A 19,562-nucleotide genomic window follows, 5' to 3' on the forward strand; every position below is an offset into this window, starting at 1 on the left:
GCTAAGATTTCACTTCTGAGGGTCAGAAAGATGGCTCAGCAGGAAAGGCACTTGCTACCAAGTCTGACAACCAGAGATTGATCCCAGGACCCACATGGTGAGAGAACTAACTTCCACAAGTTGTTCTCTGATCTCCACATGCATGCCATAGTTATACACACACACACACACACACACACACACAATAAATAAGTAAATAAATAAATAAATAAATGTTATTAGATTTTTTTTTCAATTAAAAAAAAAAAGATTTCACTCCTCTCCTGGAGTCAAAAAATCATTGAAATTGGGCATGGTGGTGCACGCCTTTAGTCCCAGCACTTGGGAGGCAGAGGCAGAGGAATCTCTGTGAGTTCAAGGCAGCCTGGTCTACATAGTGAGTTCCAGGCCAGCTGGGGCTACAGGGAGACCCTGTCTCAAAAGCCAAAAAAAAAAGGGGGGGGGGAGGAGAAAGAAGAAGAAGAGGGAGGAGGAGGGAGATCTTTGAATAGTTACATTCTCCAATGTCCTACACTGAGCTTGTTTAACAGTAATGAACAATTTTAAATGAGACCACATGTTCAGTTCTGCTGGAATCTAAGACTCAAAGACCCTTGAATGATGATTCTTTTTGTTCTTTCTTAGTCTACAATAATCAAGTGAAACTACAATTGGTTTGTCTCTACAAAAAACAGAACCACAACAGCAAAATAAATCACTTCCTGTGACCACAGTGATGGCAATCTACATCCTCAAGGGGAAAAGAGGTGTGGTCACCATTATCTCATCATGACAAATGACCACTCACCTAAAGGCTGCAAGAATCCCTCTGAGTGCCTGTGTGGTCTGTCCAGCACTTCAGAAGCATGTAATCTGCAGCTTAGCAAAACTCTCAAAGTCATCCCTCAGTTTATCATGAGAATTTAACTGGCCCTCAAGTGGCAACAAAGCGGAATTACAACTGGGCTCCAAGAACTGCAGTTAGAACACACTGGCCCCAAAGATGGAACGTGGGAGCCTGAGGTAAAGGGGCAGCCCAGAAGACTAACCCAGAATTCTGAGACATTAGACTGCTAAGTGGGTACAACAGCCAAGTGAGTTATTTTGGAGGGAGACAAAAATCGGTTTCCCCATTTTGTTTTCACTCATTGGTTGATCTGCTCCTAGAGTGATTATCCAATTCAGGGGTATATAAGTCTAGATATGGAAATCTTGGAGAAACATAGAAAAAAAAATTAAAGATGAGAAACTATTAGGAAAGAGAGACAGCAAGATGGCTCAGTGGGTAAAAGCACTTGCTGTTCAAGCCTGATAACCTGAGTTCAATCTCAGGAACCCCCATAAAGATAGGAGAGCCAGGTCTACAAAAGCTGTCCTCTGACCTCCCTTCACAAACACCTACTGTGGCACACATAAACCCATGCGTACACATATCTCACACACACACACACACACACACACACACACACACACACAGTTTTTTTATTTTAAGAGAAAGCCATCAGGAAAAAAAATGGAGTTAGATGTATTTATTCAGAAGGAAATAGATTTGACTGTTTTCATGGGCGGCCGTAACACATGAAACACATAAATCACCACTTCTTTCTAGTACACACACGGGTTGGCCTTCTGTTAGAATAAGATATATAAGCAAAAAACAAGACTGAAACCAGAAACAATGACATATTTAAGAAAAACAGCTAAAATCTTGACTACATGACAAACTGCAAATAAAATAGTCACCATCTCCAAAATGAGCTCACAGAAAGCTCTACTGTCTTGCTCTAGCAAATGCTGTCACAGGTCTCGCTCATTCAGAGACCTTCAAAAATAGAGTAGACTAGAAAACTAAAGAGTCCTGCTACAAAAGACTCCTTCTCAGGGAGCAAGGAGCCACGGAGCTTGGCCAGCCCTCCCTGGGTTGTGGTCGGGGTCAGAGGATGTGACTGCAGTCACACAGGTCAGGATCTAGAGTAAATGGGAAGCTCAGGCGGGGCCAGGAGATGAGTGAACAGTTCAACTGTCAGGAGGAGAAGGAAGGACAGAGCTCAACTCCTCATCAGAGAACAGAGCAAGGCCAGGCAGCTGAGCAGCAGTAGAATGAAGGCTGAGCATTTTCAGAGAAGGACTGTCCATCTAGCTGCTTCGCTCTGATGTCCTGACACCATGAAGACCTCTCACTCTACAAATGGAAGCACATGCAGCCAGCACACTTGCTCACTCCTGTCAGAGTAGACTTTCCAAGGGAAGTCAGGGGGGTCCAGGATGACTGGGAGGAGGATAAAAAGCAGCTTGGTCAAGCACAACCATGCATCTGTACATCCGTCTACCTTCCTTCCCCTTCTAACACCTCAAATACAGAGCTGGTAGTTCATCAAAGCCACAGGAACAACAAAATTAACTGTGTCAAGAAAGTATAAATCACATTACGTTTTATGGGGACCGGAACATCAACACAAGGACAAGTCCTCTAGGGGGATGAGAACAGCAGTCATAGAACATACTGATTTCACAGTGCCCTCAAGAGAAAGGCCAATCTGTGACACATAAACACCAAAGAGCAATTAGGAACTTGAAAAATTGCTGCATTCCTCAGGGTATACTTTATATGTTTAGCTACTTTGGACATTATTTGCACCAGAAACTCGTAGAAAGTATAAAAATAAAAAACTTAAGTTTGGTGTAAAGCAAGCCCAGAAATCTAAAAAGTCCCTCAAAGGGCTCAAAAAGATTAGTTTGATTTTTTTTTTTTTTTAAATAAAAAAGTATAGGCGGGCGTGGTGGCGCATGCCTTTAATCCCAGCACTCAGGAGGCGGATCTCTGTGAGTTCGAGGGCAGCCTGGTCTAGTGAGTTCCAGGACAGCTAGGGCTACAGGGAGACCCTGTCTCAAAAAGACAAAAACAAAATAAAATAATAAAATAAATAAAATAAAATTAGTATATGTCTTTCATTTTAAAAATTACTATGAGCTACATCTCTCCTCTCACAATATTACCATCTAAAAACACTGTGTCCTTCTGTGATTAACAAGCTATATAAGGCATTTGTTCCACTTACTGGTTGTGCTGAAAGCACAGTCCATGCTCTGTAGACAGCTCAAGTGGAACAGAGAAAAACTAATCAGGTGCAGTCACTGCATTCAGAACAAACATCTGACATTTACCTGTTAGTCCTATCTAATCCTATTGACAAGCTGTAGATCACACCAGAAATAACATATTTGCCATGGTTTATCATTATTTTGTGTGCAAAGATTTATCTAGCTGGTCATGGTGGCTCACACCTGTAATCCCAGCATTTGGGAGGCTGACAGAGGAGGACCACCACAAGTTTGAGTCCTGGTCTACAGAGTTAAGACTCTGTCTCAAAAAAAAAAAAAAAAATTCATCTAACATGTCAATAAAAACCAGCAAAGCCATGTTTAACCAGTTCCAGAATTTGTATCATGTGTTTTAATTAAACCACTACATAAAATACCATCATATGACCTTCTTTGTGCCCGGACACTTAGGGCCACAGATCCCAGTGTATCTCCATCATGTGGCAGATTTAAAGCACTACAGAGCACCTGGGAAACAGGTCTCCACATAAAACTAACAATATCACCATGGAAAGAGTATTCACTGTTGAACTGCTGTTAAAATTAAAGAACTATGTACTCCCACAAAACTGCAGCCAGATCCCAATTAATAAATTATACAACCCACTTCACAGAAACATCAAAACTGAAGTCAAACTGTTCCTATGTGCTTTTTTATGAACGCTAAGTACCTGGTCTCTAATTCAGTTGAACTGTTTGTACTGTTTTATCATTATTCTCTTCTAGAAAATATAAGTTATTTCTGGCCACTTTTCTATATGAAATTATCCTGGTCACACAGTCAAACAAACCCACATGCTGCCATCATGCTGTACATGTACATAAAAGACACCACGAGCAGGAAAGGGAAGTCTCACAAGAACCTCTGAACCATTGCAGTCTCAAACCTGTGGCAGCAGCGTACCAGCATGAGCTCGGGGTCCTGCAGCCAGAGGGGCAGCTCCGCCAGCTGGCTCATCGCCTGGAACAGCGTGGCCCTCAGCGCACAGTAATTATCACCACGAACTCGCCTTATGGAGGTGAATTTCTGAGAAACTTCCTCATAGCCCTGGGAAAAGTATCAAAGAATTCAAAATGGTGGTTATTGGAGTGAGACAGCAAAGCTCTATGCCTACAGGAAAAACTGCCCCAAATTATTAGGAAAGGGGTTATAAGATTAGCTCAGTCTTTCATGTAAGACATTCAGTTTTTGCTTTATTATTTTAATTATTTAAAAATGTTTTCAAAGCTTGCTTAATAGGATGATGTTTTACATGAACATGAAAGTACTTCTTTCTAATAATAAAAAGTTGAGAGTTGCTTTGTATTCTGTTTAGTGGCCCAACTACTATAGCAAATAAGGAACCATGACGCAGACTAAGCCTGCTGCTTCTGGTGACTCCTAATTAGTCTTTTATCTATCATTCCCTTCCTTCCTTTCCTCCTTCCTTCCTTCCTTCCCCTCCCTCTCCTCCTCTCCCCTCCTCTCCCCTCCTCTCCCTCCTCTCCCCTCCTTCCTTCCCCTCCCATCCCTCCTTCTTTCCCCTCCCTCCCCTCCCCTTTTTCCTTCCCCTTCCTCCCCTCTCTTCCCCTCCCCTCCCCTCTCCTCCTTTTCCTTTCCTTTCCTTGTTTTTTTTGAGACAGAGTCTCACTGTAGCCCCAGCAGACCTGGAACTCACGATGTAGTCCAGGCTGGACTTGATCTCACAAAGATCCACCTGCCTCTGTCTCTCAAGTGCTGAGATGAAAGGCATGTACCACCATACCCAGAAACTGCATTTCTCTAAAGACAAATTATCCAGGCTGTTTCAGAGATGAATCTAACTTTTTTAGGAATTAAACCTGTATTTATACACACTTCCAGAAGAATATCCAAAACAAAAACAAATAATTGGGCAAATAATGACTAAAATAAAAGCAAAATCAAAGTTGTCAGCAAGCACTGGAGATTCCCTAATTACGCCATAGGTCTTAATGAGTTGCACCTCTAAATGAGGTACTTGGATTTGATTACTGAAGAGGCCACCTGCAGAGTTAGATCTTTCTTTCCCTGAAACCAATCACATACAGGAATGACTTCAGCAAACGTTCTATGGAATATTTGAGGAACTCAGGCATCTTCACTCTAATATGCCAACTGTTAAACAGATCCTTGGAAGAGACTGAAGCAGCAAAATAAAATTACTAGTCAGGAAAAGCATTTCTGGAGCAGGTAAGAAAATACAGGCAAGATTCATTCTAGCTTTCTGGTTATACAGGTGGATACGAGGCAGAAAATTGGAAAATCTGAATAGCTGATGGCACAGTCAGTAGATGGCCTCTTAAATATAAACGGCTTTCACCTCTGGAAGACACTGAGCATCCTGAGTATTCTGTGACTGAGCTCACTAACAAGGGCTTAGAACGCAGATTTGTGAGAATCAGGGCTGATATATTCTCTCAGCTTTCCAAGTGGCAAAAAAATCCTTAAGCAACCCTAAGAGATGAGGGGTATTTTCTATAGAAGCAAGCTAAGAGGAAACAAAACCAATATTCAAATATCTAAAACTTCGAAACACTAAGCAATAAAGTTCTAACCTAAAATCATTAGATTTTTCTATCAAGTATGACAGGTCAGTATCTCTAATATACTAATACTCTAATCTCTAATTCAAATTCAAAATAGAAACAATCCCAAGAAAAAAACAAAAGATAAAACCCAAAAGTTCTAGGAAATGGTACAAATTTGACATTGTCATTTTTGTAGGTCAAAAATAGTCAAGCAGTAGTAATCTGACATGGTTTTATCCTGTAACAAGGAATGATGGGTTGGGGATACATTCTGAAGATCCCAACCCATCTCACAGTCTTGAGACTATGTCAGGATTGCCAGTACCTTATTCAAAGTGGAGGTAGTTTCTGAGACACCTTGAATGAGATGGTTCAATATCCCTCTGTATAAAGAGTATAGGAGGTTTCTATACCCTAGGACTTAAGAGCTTATGACCAAATCCGCCCCACCAATCCCTGAGGCTTTTACAACACCAGACTAAGAACAGCACTCTCAAATGTCCCCAAGAGGACTACCAATGCCTGACCCAACTCTCAACAGCACAGTTAATGTTTTTCAAAGAAATTTAGTTACTGAAGAATGCTAATTCTATATTAATACGATGACTCCAAACAAGTCCTTATCTTTGGAGTATGTTTCCTCATCTCTAAAATTAGAACGCCAATATTTACAAAGGCTCATGGCAGTTGTCTTAACCAACATCTAAAAATATAATATGATATATAACTTAAGACAGACGTTTAAAGAATTGAAATGGATGCGCCTTCGCTGTACCTTTTTCATACATGTGGCTTTCTGAGTATTTCCCCTCCACTCTTTTTTGCAGTAGTCCATAATATCCATTTCAGGAGCCACACTTAATATGGGTTCTGTTAAAGAATGAAAACAAAACAAAACAAAACAAAAATGAAACAAGTAATAAACCAAAGAATAATGAAAACAACACTCCTGCTTTACATGGAGGGGGGCTCTTTATTCCTTTCCCCATTTTAAAAAATTCTGAATTCTGCCACTGCCTACACCTCAAGTCCAAGCCACCCTCATACCACCCCTAGTAACCACAGGGGTCTCTCAATGGCTCAGGAGCCTCCCAGCTCAGCCCTCAGCTCTGGACAAGCCATCTCCTAGCCACAAGCCCCCATGGCTAACCCAGCACTGACTCTCTGGCCTCAGCTCACCACTCCCTACACTGACTCTGCTCTTGCCCTGCCTACAGCCCCCCAGGACAGCATACTATCACATGCCCCTTTTGCTTTCTACTCTTTAGACAGCTTTGGTTTTCTCTGACCTCCTACCAACACCTGACATATTTCTCTTTGTGTAGCCCTAGGACATACCCATGCACAAACATGTAAGTAAAACATGAGCTTCTTAAAGCTCGGGCTTTGCTTCTCAGCTGTGCTCTCAGCACCTGGAATTGCACCAACACACAGGTGTCTATGAACTTTTAGCATCAGAGGCAATCATATGGACTATGAGAACATATTTCTATGATTTTTAGTTTTTCATATCTATTACACAGAGAAAACTAACAAAAATTACGTATGCATTTACTTATATTCTGCTGAACCCAAGAGGTTATAGTTAATAAAGTCAGAAAGTAAGAGAGCACTCACTGTTGGCTGATTTCACAGACCTCCTTTGATGTCTCCCCAAATTAATACAGCTCAGGATCAACCAAATGTCACAGCTTTTGGTTTAATGCCTTTAGATTCTTCAGATTCATTCCTTCCTGCCCCCAACCCCCATCTCTCTCTGCCTCTCTTAATACTGGGGACTGAACCTAGGGCCTTAAGCAAGATTTTTTTTATTTAACAGAAATACTTGGTTTTATGATATATGTATATACATACATGTACATGACAATTTGTTTCAAGAAGAAAATGGAGCAAATTTTTTAGTACATCTTGGTTTCCTTTAAAACATTTTAAAGATACAGATATGAGTGGTAATTTTAGAGTATAAACCTAGAAATCCTTCAGAACACATATAATCCTGAATAAGCTGTACATAATAAATGCTTTATTCAACTCAACAAATAATTTTCCAGGTTCTAATACAGGCCATGTGGACGGAGAAATGTGACGAGCATGAGGACAAGTACTCTCCCGAGTGGACTTCTGTGGTTTACTGGGAAGACCACAGGCATTGACAAGCCTGTGGCAGAAGCCAGGAAAATTAAGGGGCACAAGTTTCCCTATGGTTTAGGGGAATCCAATCTTTCCTTTGTAAGTAAACTCTAAGAACTGGCTTTTAAAAAATTTCATCGTGAATCCTTTCATAAAATCCTTTTCCACAAAAGGGAAAACAATACATACATAGGTAACACAGATCCATTTCTGTGGCATACACCAAAATTAACCTGAAAGTGAAACACACCCCAAAGGGAAAACATACAGAGACCATCAGTACCGCAGTTGTACAACCAATCCTCAAATAAGGACCCTTCATCTTTTAAATTCAAGAAATAATCTTTGAGCATCTATTCAAGTATGGAGAAGTGCTCCGATGTGCCTGCCTTCCCACTCACCTCCCCGAAACAGGAAGTGCTAACAGGCAGTCAGGGCCCTTTCTGGGCCCTAAGTTCTTGCCAGGGAGGGAGGTGAACTTAAAGAGAAAGGACCCTATCAGCATAAGGAGGGCCCTCAGACAGGAAGTCACCCTTCCTGCCTTCCTCTCTGCTGTCCTCACTCTCAAACACACTAAGACTGTCCCCTGGACAGAACTGGGGAGTCCCACCATCTCAGAACAGAGGGGAGGAAGCTGGCCCAGGGCTCTTACATAGGCAAGAGGCCAATCCACAGGCCTAGTCCTGTGCTGAATCAGAGGTCTGTGTGAGGTGGGAGCTGTATAGCTGGAAGCACTCAAACGTTACCTGAAGTCCACTGGGCTCCTGTCCCTGGGCAGAGGCCACCAGCAGTTACTGCATACTACGACTAGACTAGGACACACTACGACTAGACTGGGACACGCTACAACTAGACTGGGACACGCTACGACTAGACTGGGACACGCCACTAGACTGGGACACGCTATGACTAGACTGGGACACACTATGACTAGACTGGGACACACTGACTAGACTAGGAGCTGGAGGCACAGGATAAGGCAAAGCCTGACCTCCAGCAGCTCACTGAGAGCACCACCCTTCATTTAACTGTGAACTATACACTCTTGTTTGACGTTTCCAGGAAGAATATTTCTATTGCAAAAATAAATAAATAAATAAAGTAAAAAAATAAAGTAAAATAAAAATAAATATGGGAAGTTGAAAATCAGAGTGGTAAGCTACAGCTCAAATAATAACATCTGATCCTCAAGCACCACAGAAATGACAAATACAAGAATCAGACCTCAAAAGGTAAGAAATGAAACTGGGAACCCATTAGGAAGCTGGGCTCTCAGAGGACAGACTAGTACAGAGACCTCAAACATCTTCTGCAATAGGTCAGAGAGAAAATAGCCTGGGTTTTAGGGGCCATAAAGTTTCTTTCGGCACTACTCAACTGTATCATGAAGAAAGTCACCCAAGGCAGTATGTAAAGTAAGAAGTTCCAATAAAACTTTATGTATAAAACCAGGTGGTAGGTCAAGGCCCAGAAGCCACGATTTGCTGACCTGAGTTAGGAAGAAATGTTTTCTCACCAACAAGAGAATAAGAATACTCTGTCTCACTCTGTGCTCTGCTCTGGAGGAAGGAGCACTGCTAAAGGAAAGGCAGGAAAGACAATGAACTCAGGACTGAGAGGTAAGGAGTGCAGAGACCCATTTCACTGTCAGACTAAAACTGGAAGTTACTGGATCCACTAAAACACTTGGACACCTACACGAGGTACAATGTGGACAGAAGAGAATCACACACAACAGAGCCTAGAAAGTGGAAGAAAGAAACAGGAAGTCCTGCAGCGTAGTAAACAATGGCTAAATACGCAAGGGCATGATGGCCCTAGAAAGATGGCCAACAGAACATTCTCTAAAGTTCTAAGGAAGACTACCACAAAGACATCTCTGTTGGCTACTGCACGGAAGGATTCACCAATGCCTATAGAAAGATGGCCAACAGAACTCCTCTGTCTGGAGTGGTTTGGAACAACACAGAAGTAGACACTGAACATTCTCTAAAGTTCTAAGGAAGACCACCACAAAGACATCTCTGTTGGCTACTGCACGGAAGGATTCACCAATGCCTAGGACTCAGAACATACCATCAAAACTTTGTATTTGTTCTTCATTACAATAATGCTTTTGTTAGCCCTGAGATAAACAGAAGCCAGCTCTCAAAACAAGGCAGAACACATAAGCTATACAAGGAATGAAAAGGAAAATGCCACCATGAACAATCTATAGAACATCTCTATTCGGCTTCTGACTAGACGGCACCAGCAAAGGAAAGATACTATTAATTTCAGCTCTGATGGCAAAATCACTGGAGTCCAGGGAGACAGGGAACACCAAGTCCAGGTGAAAGGCCTTGTGGGAGTGAGAAGAGCAGGCCTGGCAGAACAGCACGGGTGGTGTGCAGTCATAAAATGAGGACTGGTGCCATCAAACCAGGAGCACTCTTCTATAGTCAACCAGATAGCATGGCCATCTTCATGCAAGGATGTGTACATAGTCAGCTTCTTTCAATTGGAAATGAAAAACACCTTTCAAATTCAAACTCTTCAAAAAGACAAAGAACTGAGAGAACCAGAGTCAAGAGGTACAGGCAGAACACTTGCATTAAAATTCTAAAAGCCACAAGAAAAGGTCTTCCCTAAATGTATTTCAGTAAAATGAATAATTAATGCAGAAAGATTGTGTGAATATGAGTATTTTCTAGGAAATATATGCCCACATTTTATGAAAGTAGATATACTAATCTAACTGCATTTTCTACTATAAACAGTAAAGAATTCTACATATGAAACAATTCCAAACATACCTGATATCCCTCTTTCATGTATAAGCAATTCTTTCTCCTTTTCTATTTCATCTGCAGCACGGTACATGTCCTCCTCGCTGAAATCACACCAAAGTAGATATTTTCAAACTCGTAATGCACTGGCGATTTCTGTTATATGACAATATACAGTGGCTCATAAAAGTATAAGACACTAAAAGTTTAACTTTTTCACATATATGATGCTGCGTTGATAAAAATGTGGGTTCTAAAGACTCGTGTCTCCATCACTCCACTTTCTTACACATCACTTAACCTGGCCACTTAAATTAACATCTATCAGCATGTATTTAATCAGTGAAGCACCTGAATGATTCTGCAAAGTTCCAAGAACAATAAGAGTACTAATAAAAGAATTTACAAAGGAATGCAGAACTTCATAAACGTATCACAAGTCTGACAATAGCTACTCTGAAAGCAGGAAAGAACTAATTACAATCCCCAAAGCTAAAAATCCTCCAGGCTTCTGTGCCCTAACCAGTAATGGACAAGCCACCCATATACTGCAACATTCCCACAAGTTTTAATGGGTATCAGCACTACTAATGAACAACATAAGCATACCATAGCTTCCTGAAGTGTCTCTTTAGTGAATTATTACTAAAAAGGGGAAAAAAATTCTAAACAAAGATGAACGTGACTTCTGCTTTGAAAATGCCCTCCTATCTTTGAAGATTTAAAGGCTAACTTGGAGCTTCCCTAGTTCAAGCTCTGGATTTGATTCGAGCAACTCAAAAAGATAAAAACAAGACTGACCCCAAAATGACAATAAAAGGAACAGAACACAAACTCTACCTTTCCTGCAAGTACAAGACATGTATGTTAAAGCCCAGTCAGAACAGAGGGGTAAATGGTGCAGGCAGGGAAGCCCAAGGCTGCTGGAGGGGCAGCTGTGCAACGCAAGCCAGTAAAGTCCCCAGCCAGGAGAAGGCCTAAGAAGGCTCAGGAACTAGAAGCACTAAGTCCATCTGAAGGCATGGCAACACTGAGCTTAAAAAAGAAGAGATTCTACCAGAAGAGAAAAATAATCATCAATCTTACTCAGCTATGACCTCTTTGAGGTACAATTTAACAACTGGCCTGACAAGTTATGCCCACTAGTGCAATAGTGGCACAAATGTTATGGGAGTAACCACCACTTTCTGCTTACTTATTTAAGGCCTGTTCTACAAAATGGAACCCATACACAGCAAAAATCTGTGGCTAGACACAAGTCATAGGAAAGAACTTACTACTATTAACACAGTATTAATTCCTAATAATTTGTTATACCCATAGATTAGTGCATCTGTTAACACAGGGACCCACAACTGATCAAAGTGCAGAGAAAGAGAGACTGTGGGCTGTTCAGCCCTAAATGGGACACCTACATGACACCCTCCCCTCCCAAGACTCAAGGATTATTGCAGAAGAGGGGATAAAAAGACTGTAAGAGCCAGAGGTTATGGATAAATATAAGGAAACCATGTTTTTTGGATACAACAGAGCAGCTGAACATAAGGACTCATAGTGGTTGTGACAGCATGCATAAGACCTGTGCAAACCCAAGCCAAACAAAATCCCATCGTGGAGGGAGGATGTGGGCATGAAGCCCTACCCCTAGCTGGGAACTATTGGAAATTGATAGCTGTTGGGAGAGGGAGAGTCAGTTTAAAGGTATGATGGTAGTAATGTTGACCATGCTCCAGTGGAGAATGAACCCACACCCAAAAGTATTTGGGGGAACAAATTAGACTTAATAGGCCCTAAAAAAATTAGAGGACATGAGGAGGGATAAGGAGGTAGGAGTGGATCTGAGAGATGAGGGAGGGGCCTGAATATGCTCAAATACGTTGTATGTAATTCTCAAAGAATCAAATATTATTCTATTAAAAAAAAAAAAAAAACCACCAAGATACCACATAAGGAATGTGCAGACCCCCCAATGCCTTACATTTCTGACAGTACCCCATCCTTGCCCAAAACTAGGGAGAGAGACACTCAAGACAATGGAACTCAGGAAGGACCAAGTGTTAAGCTAAGGCTCATAAGAACAAAAAGTGAATAGAGATCCCTCTGTTTCCAGTTTTCTCATCACCCCAGCTCTCTGGGAGTCTAACAAGATCCCGATGAAACCACCAAATATTTTCCAAACTAGGGGAGAACAAATGTCAAAGCCTACACCTTGTAGACATGCCTATAATCCCCAAACTCAAAAGGCTGAAGCCAGAGGATCATGAGGTCAAGGTCAACCTGTGATACACAAGAAGATTCTGTCTCCAAAAAAGCAAACAAAAACAAAAAACCCTGCACCTTACCCACCACTTCCCTCCAGCATGAATCTGATTATTCCCCTAAGCACCACCCAGCATTCATCCAAATACCTGACCACCACAACCCTGCAATTTTACACCTGTGATCTGCTACAGTTCTCTCTTCCCAACAAATTCAGAATCTTGATGTGCCTCTTGCCTAACACACCCCGACACATGCTGTGTGAGTGCACTCTCTACAGAGAGCAACAGTTGATCTTGGAGCACCAAAGACATAAGACTGGCAGAATTTAGTTCCCTTCATTCCAACCCAATTAGCTCTAGGCACTGTGGTTACCACAGTGTTTACCTCTACTGTGACAAAGACACATTTAAAATAATTAGTATTCAAGAGTTAGCTATTACTCTCATATAGCCACTAGCATAGAAAGTATTAATAGGCAATGTGCCCATTGATCATTCCTTATTCCATTTTTTTCCTAGTGTGTATGTATGTGTATGTGTTAATGTTGTGGGGGTAAGAAAACAAATATCACAAAAACGGTACTTTCCTTGCGCTCAAGTAAGATTTTAAGCAAAACGTATGATGTCACCCACAGAGCCTGTGCCAAAGCTAAAAGCAAACAGATGCATGGGGACTACAGATCAAAGGCTCAAAATAAAGCATGACCACACGTGGTCATTATTCTCTCATAAGTTTAACAACATCTTTTGGTCAAATCTAGTTTCATCTGTAACAGAAATTGTGATCCTCTAAAATAGTCACTGAAACAAATCACTTTCTTGATATATGTCCATTATCAGAAGCCAGTTTTGAACAAGACACTTCTCCATCTTGCCCTTGGTTTTCTCATCTCCAATGAGAAGAGTATTAAGAGCTGTGTGGCCGGCAGGTTCCTCTTCCATTTAAGCTACAGTCCACCCACATGTCTGCAGTTCAGGCAAATCCTAAGGCTATCCTGCATGCCCATTTGGCTCCCTTTTGGTCCTCTTTGTTTTAAATCTACAAAATAACCAACACCACAGTCTCAACCCCAGTGTCCAGAGGGGTAGTTTTACAAATACAAATTCCTCCAAAGGCCAACAAGAAAGAAACAAACAGCAGAACAAACAGGAGAGCTGAATGCAAGGAAGACTGCTGGAATCCCAAAGCATGGTCAGGACTCAGTGCACAGGGAGCAAGCAGCAACTGCCAAGTAAGAGCTCCACTCGGTCTCTCTCAGACCCTGTGCACCAGTATTTGCTCATTTTCTTAGCCACCAAAGGTTAACTGTAATATGGCCTTTAAAATGATTTCTGGATCCCTGTGAGTTCAAGGCCAGCTTTGTCAACAGAGTGAGTTCCAAGCCAGCCAGTGCTAGAGTGAGACCTTGTCTCAAAAAAAAAAAAAAAAAAAAAAAAAAAAAAAAAGAATAAAAACATGATTCCAAAGCCGATTCTCCTTGGAGAAAAGATAAATCTCAAATTTAAGTAATAAAGATCAATATAGTCAGAAAGGAAAACATGACAGCCAAAATGAACCATTCATTGACCTTGGGATAAATGGAGGGAGGGGAGGAAGAGACAGGGAGATGAGGGAGAGGATTAAATTATTTTTTAAAAACTTCAGAGATGGAGCTACAGCACTTGCCTAGCATGCCCAAGTCCCTGGGGGCTCAATGCCCAGAACCAAAAATAATGAAGTAAAAATATTTCACTCAAACTTTTGCCTTTGGGCTGTCGCTCAGTGGCAAAGCACTGGGTTCAACCTCCAAAACTTTTGCATTCAAGTTTCAAGTGTCAAAGTGTTATCGCTAAAAACAATGACGAAATGAAATGACATTTAAAGTTGGGAATCTGCAGTAGGTAGAGGCTTGGATTTTTGTTCTGGAAAGGAAAGGCAATGAAACAATTAAAGGAAAAGCAGAATTAAGATAAAACCATCAAAGCTGAAAGCTCTGAACCCAGTGGCAACTTTCTCTGCCTAAGTGTTGGGATGAGGGTAAGGAGATGTCCACCCTGGCCAAAAAGAGGCCACGACCCCACAGGCTCAGATGTCATCACAGCAAAACCTTTTCTTCTGGAAAATAAAGACAGCTAGAAAATGGTAAAGTAAAACACAATGAGTCAATTTCCAGACATGCTAGTCAATTACCTCGAACTGACTTAATGTGTAAACCAAAATGCTAATAATTCCTAGCATTAGGGAAATTCTTGGTTTAGCAGCATGACATTATTTGAAGGTATCTATTTTCAAGTTCCCAATTTCTCATAAGCTAGAGATGAACTATTCTACTCTTAAAGACAGCATGCCAAATTGAGTTAATGCTGCTACATACTAAATGGTACATCTTATTCTATTTGAAGACCTCCACATCTACAAATTTTTGAAGATGTGTTTGTTTGGGGGAGTGAGATAAGGTCTCTTGTGGTCGAGGTTGGCTTTGAACCCCTAATCCTCCTGTTTCTCCACCTTCCTGAGTACTGGGGTTATAGGCATGGAAAACCATGCCCAAGTCAGACTTGTTTTGTTTGGGGATTTGTTTGTTTGGGTTTATTATGTTTTGTTTTGGGGTGGGGTAATTTTTTTGGTTTTTGTTTATTTGAGAGAGTCTCCCTGTAGCCCCAGCTGATTTGGAACTCGCTACATAGACCAGGAGGGCCCCATCTCAGAGAGATCTGCCTGACTGCTTCCTGAGTACTGGGATTAAAGGCATGCACCACCACACCCAGCTAGACTTGTTCTGAAAACGTTCATTAGTGTAGGCAAAATTATACTATTTCCAACAAAAACTGCAAATTAAAATCAGAGTTTGGTGAAGCAGATTTCTGGGAAGCCATTTTTTTCTATTTCTGATTCAAGTGCAGACATGAAAACAATTCTAACATATATACAAGGCTAACAAGACATTATTTCTCTTTTAAAAAGATTTTTTTTATTATTTTACGTATATGACCATTTGCTTGCACCATGTATGTGCCGAGTGGAGGCCAAAAGAGGGCATCAGATCCCCTAGAAATGGGTTTACAAACGGTTGTTAACTGCCATGTGGAGGCTGGAAACCAAACTTGGGTCCTCTCAAGAGCAGCAGGTGCTCTTAACAACTAAGCCATCTCTCTAGCCCCCATGACAGTTTTAATTATTCATCATTATGAACCTTTGACCAAGGCATCGTTAGTTGTCTTCAAAACAAAAACAAAACAAAACTGAGTACAGCTTTGTTCAGTTCTAAACAGGAGCCCTGCAGCTGATGCTTAACTTGGCCTGTTCTACAAGACACATGGTCCAGGCAGTACTGGTGAGACAGTTAACAGGTGTGACACCAACCCACCTTCCCACACAGACACAGGAAAGGCAAAGATCACTGAACCCAGCCTTTCTCCACTGCTCAGTGGCTGCAGAAAGGGGTAAATAGCACAGCACATCAAATGTAGGAAAGTACCAGCACCAAGGCCAAAGTTCCACCCCTTCTGCAAGTGGACTTTCCACGTCCGCTCATGCTGCTCCACGTGAATTCCAGAAGTATGTAAGGACGACACAGTCATGTCCAATGACGAGGTCTAGAAAATGCTAGGTGATTCCTGAAGTAGGTTTTTCCTCGGGGAAAGGAGAGGAAAAGGAAAGGAAATCCGTATCCGCGTTCACATAGACCTATCCTCATCCTACAAGCTAGGAGCTAGGCTGGGACGGGCAGAGAAAACACGTAACAGTATGTTTGGCAGTCCCCAGAACAACTCAATACTTCTGTCACAGGGGTTCTCACAGACCCTTTAAGGATCCCTATCTTGGCCCTGAAACAGTTTTGCCTTCAATTTCACGTAACAGACTATTGGAGTGTTTGCACACACAGCCCACCATGAATCTCAGATTCAACCCCTGGGACATTAAGCAGTCTGAATTCCCTGAGCACTGAATTCCCTGGCTTGGCCATGTCCTTCAAACGATAGTGTGGCTTAGCTGAGCTATGGGTACCAAGTAGGTGGAGCAGAAAGCAAACATGGGAGGGAGGCGAACAAGAGACAGAGCAAAGGAGACTGCTAACACCAACAGCCAGGGAGATGCAGAAAGTCAAGGAGCAGCCAGAGAAATTGCAGAAAGTCAACGCCAGCTAATGCCAAACCATCCTGCGGGCTTGTTCAGGAGACACCAGTTAACTACAGCCCTCAAAAAGGTGATTACCAAAAGAAAAACTGCAGTTTTTAGAGAGCAGTGTGTCCATGTGGTTTCTATGGTCCTCTTCCCCAGTTCTCTCTCTTGCAAAATGCAGTGAGCTTACTGGAAAGACATCAAGAGCAGCCTGGGCTACTAGAAAATCAACGTCCCTCATACCCTTCAGTCAGAGTCCAAACAAATAATCCAGGAGATTGGCGATGATTTGTATTCATAACCAATTTTCCCTAAACGTATTTACAAACAACTTCATGGACTATCAAATCATATCTATTATTATGTTCCATATTTCCTGGCGCAAATACTTCAATGATTCTGAGTGGAAAAAAGGGCCTTGATGCCAATGACTAAAACACAGATTTTTTAAAGATATTCATTACATTGTACATGCAAACATTCACAGGTATACATTATACTGTAAACTATGTTGTATTTACATAATACATGTCCCTGAAAAATCCTCACAAAGAGAACCAGCCCCATCACCCATATAATGGTAATTCAGAAAGGTAAAATGGCTTCAAAGTGTACAACTTAAGGTATGATGTTCACATCGTAACATTTTTAAGTTCTACTCATTTCCCAATCTGAGGGGGTCAAAGGAGAATGAGCTCATTAAAGGCAATGAATGCAGTGAGAAAAGACGTTAGGCTAATAAAACCACAAATGATAACTGTGTGGGACACTGGAGCTTGCTATCATAAACCATGTCTCTCTGTCTAGCTTTGCTGAAAAGTCAGGAAGATGCCAACAAGGGCTCTCACCCAAGCACCAAGAAACTTGGTTTGGGGCTGGAGATGGCTCAGTGGTAAAGAGCCCTGGCTGTTCTTGCTGAGGACCAGGGTTTGATTCCTAGCACCCACCTGGCAGCTAACAACATTCCGTCTCCAGTTCCAAGGGACCCAATGCCCCGTTCTTGTCTCCATGGGCAATGCATGCATGTGGAGTACTTATATGCATGTGGGCAAAATACTTACACACATAAAATGCAAATAAAAAAACAGAAACTTGGTTTTGAAATCTACTACCTGTGTCTCCCTGGCCAAGCTGTGCCTAAAGAGCCTGCAACTGCTTCCTCAAGTTTAAGATGACAAACTTGGCTTTCAGCTTTAAGGCTACCTACAGCAGTTTGACAGTGCACGAGCACCACAACTGCTTCCTTGTGGAAGCACTCCTTCCGGCTGAGGTCCATTTCCTTAGCTGTTCCGGAGAATCACATTACCAGAAAACCTGCCAAACAAATACTTCTACTTGTGGGTATGTGGGTCTGGCTTCAAAAGTTTAGGCACCTCTCAGGGGACCTGAAACCGCAAAAGCAAAGCTGGGGTGCTACAGTTGAGAGTCAGGGCATCTAGGGGAGGATCCAGGGTAGGAGGAAGGCAGGCAGGAGCAGCAGCAGTTAGAAACCAGCTTGGGCTCAGAGGAAGAGCAGAGAAAAACCCTTGCCTAACCCTCGGCAGGTTCTGAGAAAGGTCCCTAACCTAGACAACAACTCAGCAGCCACAGATCAGATCAATTCACACATGTGCCTGTATATGGAGTTCCTATATAAAGAAGATTAACTACCACTATTTAAGAATCGAGGTACATCATTGGAAAAAAAAAAAAAAAAAAAGGCCAGGATGTACAGATTCAGTGGCTACAGAAGATCCAGCACAACTACCTGGGGCTGAGAGAATGCTGACCCCAATACAGACTTACAAGCTCCCCAAGCCAACAGCAAATGCCATCAACTTTTAAATTGCCTGTCCAGATATGGAAAGAATTTGAGGCCTCCTTACACTAATCTTTCCTCAGTAACCATTAGCTCATTACATGAGTAATTACCATCACAGTTGGATGCTCCATAAATGAAAGCTGTTAAAGCCACCGCAAAGCAGGGTGCAAACAAGCTATTCTACATCTACATAACAATCCTTCAAAAGACCTTTCAGATTAAAGGAAGGCTAAAGGGCCGTTTGAACACACCCCACAATTTAACTTTCAGATCAATACTAACTTTCGGATCAATACTAATCAAACTGGCTGGCTAATCTTTCAATTTCGTAACTCCAAAGACCACGCCTAGCACTCTAAAGTGTAGAAGGGTTTCTCTCAAGCCGCATATGCACCTCCAGACCCTGGCATAAGGTGTAGACACTTCCGATGTATGCCGTTTTCTTCACAGCTGTAAAGAACCGTTCTAAACCGGCACTGAGTTTGTGTTTAAAAGCAAAGAGCAGGAGGGATGCCTAGCCAGGTCAGGCCAGGATACACGAAGGGGCCAGCCCGTGTCGAAGTCTGCCCAACAGGTGGGACTCGCCTTTCAGGACCAAGCATGTCGGGAGGCGGATCTGCAGCAGGGGCCAGGTGGGAGGAAGGCTGCAGGAGGTCGTTAAACAGGCCCCGGGCTTCCTCCCCAACTCCCGGGGCTTCCCCTAACTCTGGAGACTAGCAGCAGTCACCGCGGCGCTCCTTGGACCCTGGCGAACGTGTCCCCGGCCCCGCGCCCGTCGGGTCCCGCTCACTCACTGCTCGGCCGGGAACCGCACCGCGGCCCGGGGCTGCGAGGCCGCCGCCACCTTCCCGCCCTCCCGCGCTGCGGCTCGCCCGGGGCCCGGGGACGCG

The 19,562-nt window shown here is 42.4% G+C and overlaps 1 protein-coding gene across 3 annotated transcripts in view; it reads right to left on the minus strand.

Moving 5' to 3' along the window:
* Otulin (OTU deubiquitinase with linear linkage specificity) overlaps positions 1 to 19,556 on the minus strand; it is a 29,048-nt gene extending 9,492 nt beyond the window's left edge. The window contains exons 1-4 of one of the 3 annotated variants that reach the window (XM_029557994.1): positions 19,467 to 19,556; positions 10,536 to 10,612; positions 6,386 to 6,480; positions 3,986 to 4,129 (exon numbers count right to left, since the gene is read on the minus strand). In XM_029557994.1, the coding sequence (XP_029413854.1) occupies positions 3,986 to 4,129; positions 6,386 to 6,480; positions 10,536 to 10,602 (306 nt within the window). In that variant the 5' untranslated portion in view covers positions 10,603 to 10,612; positions 19,467 to 19,556. Of the gene's footprint in view, positions 1 to 3,985; positions 4,130 to 6,385; positions 6,481 to 10,535; positions 10,613 to 19,257; positions 19,430 to 19,466 lie in introns of those variants that run through there. The other 2 variants (XM_029557995.1, XM_029557996.1) reach the window with 2 other exon arrangements.
* Positions 19,557 to 19,562: the final 6 nt, after the last annotated feature.

This window comes from Nannospalax galili, unplaced genomic scaffold (genome assembly GCF_000622305.1).
Source record: "Nannospalax galili isolate Female #2095 unplaced genomic scaffold, S.galili_v1.0 scaffold207, whole genome shotgun sequence".
NCBI lineage: Eukaryota > Metazoa > Chordata > Mammalia > Rodentia > Spalacidae > Nannospalax > Nannospalax galili.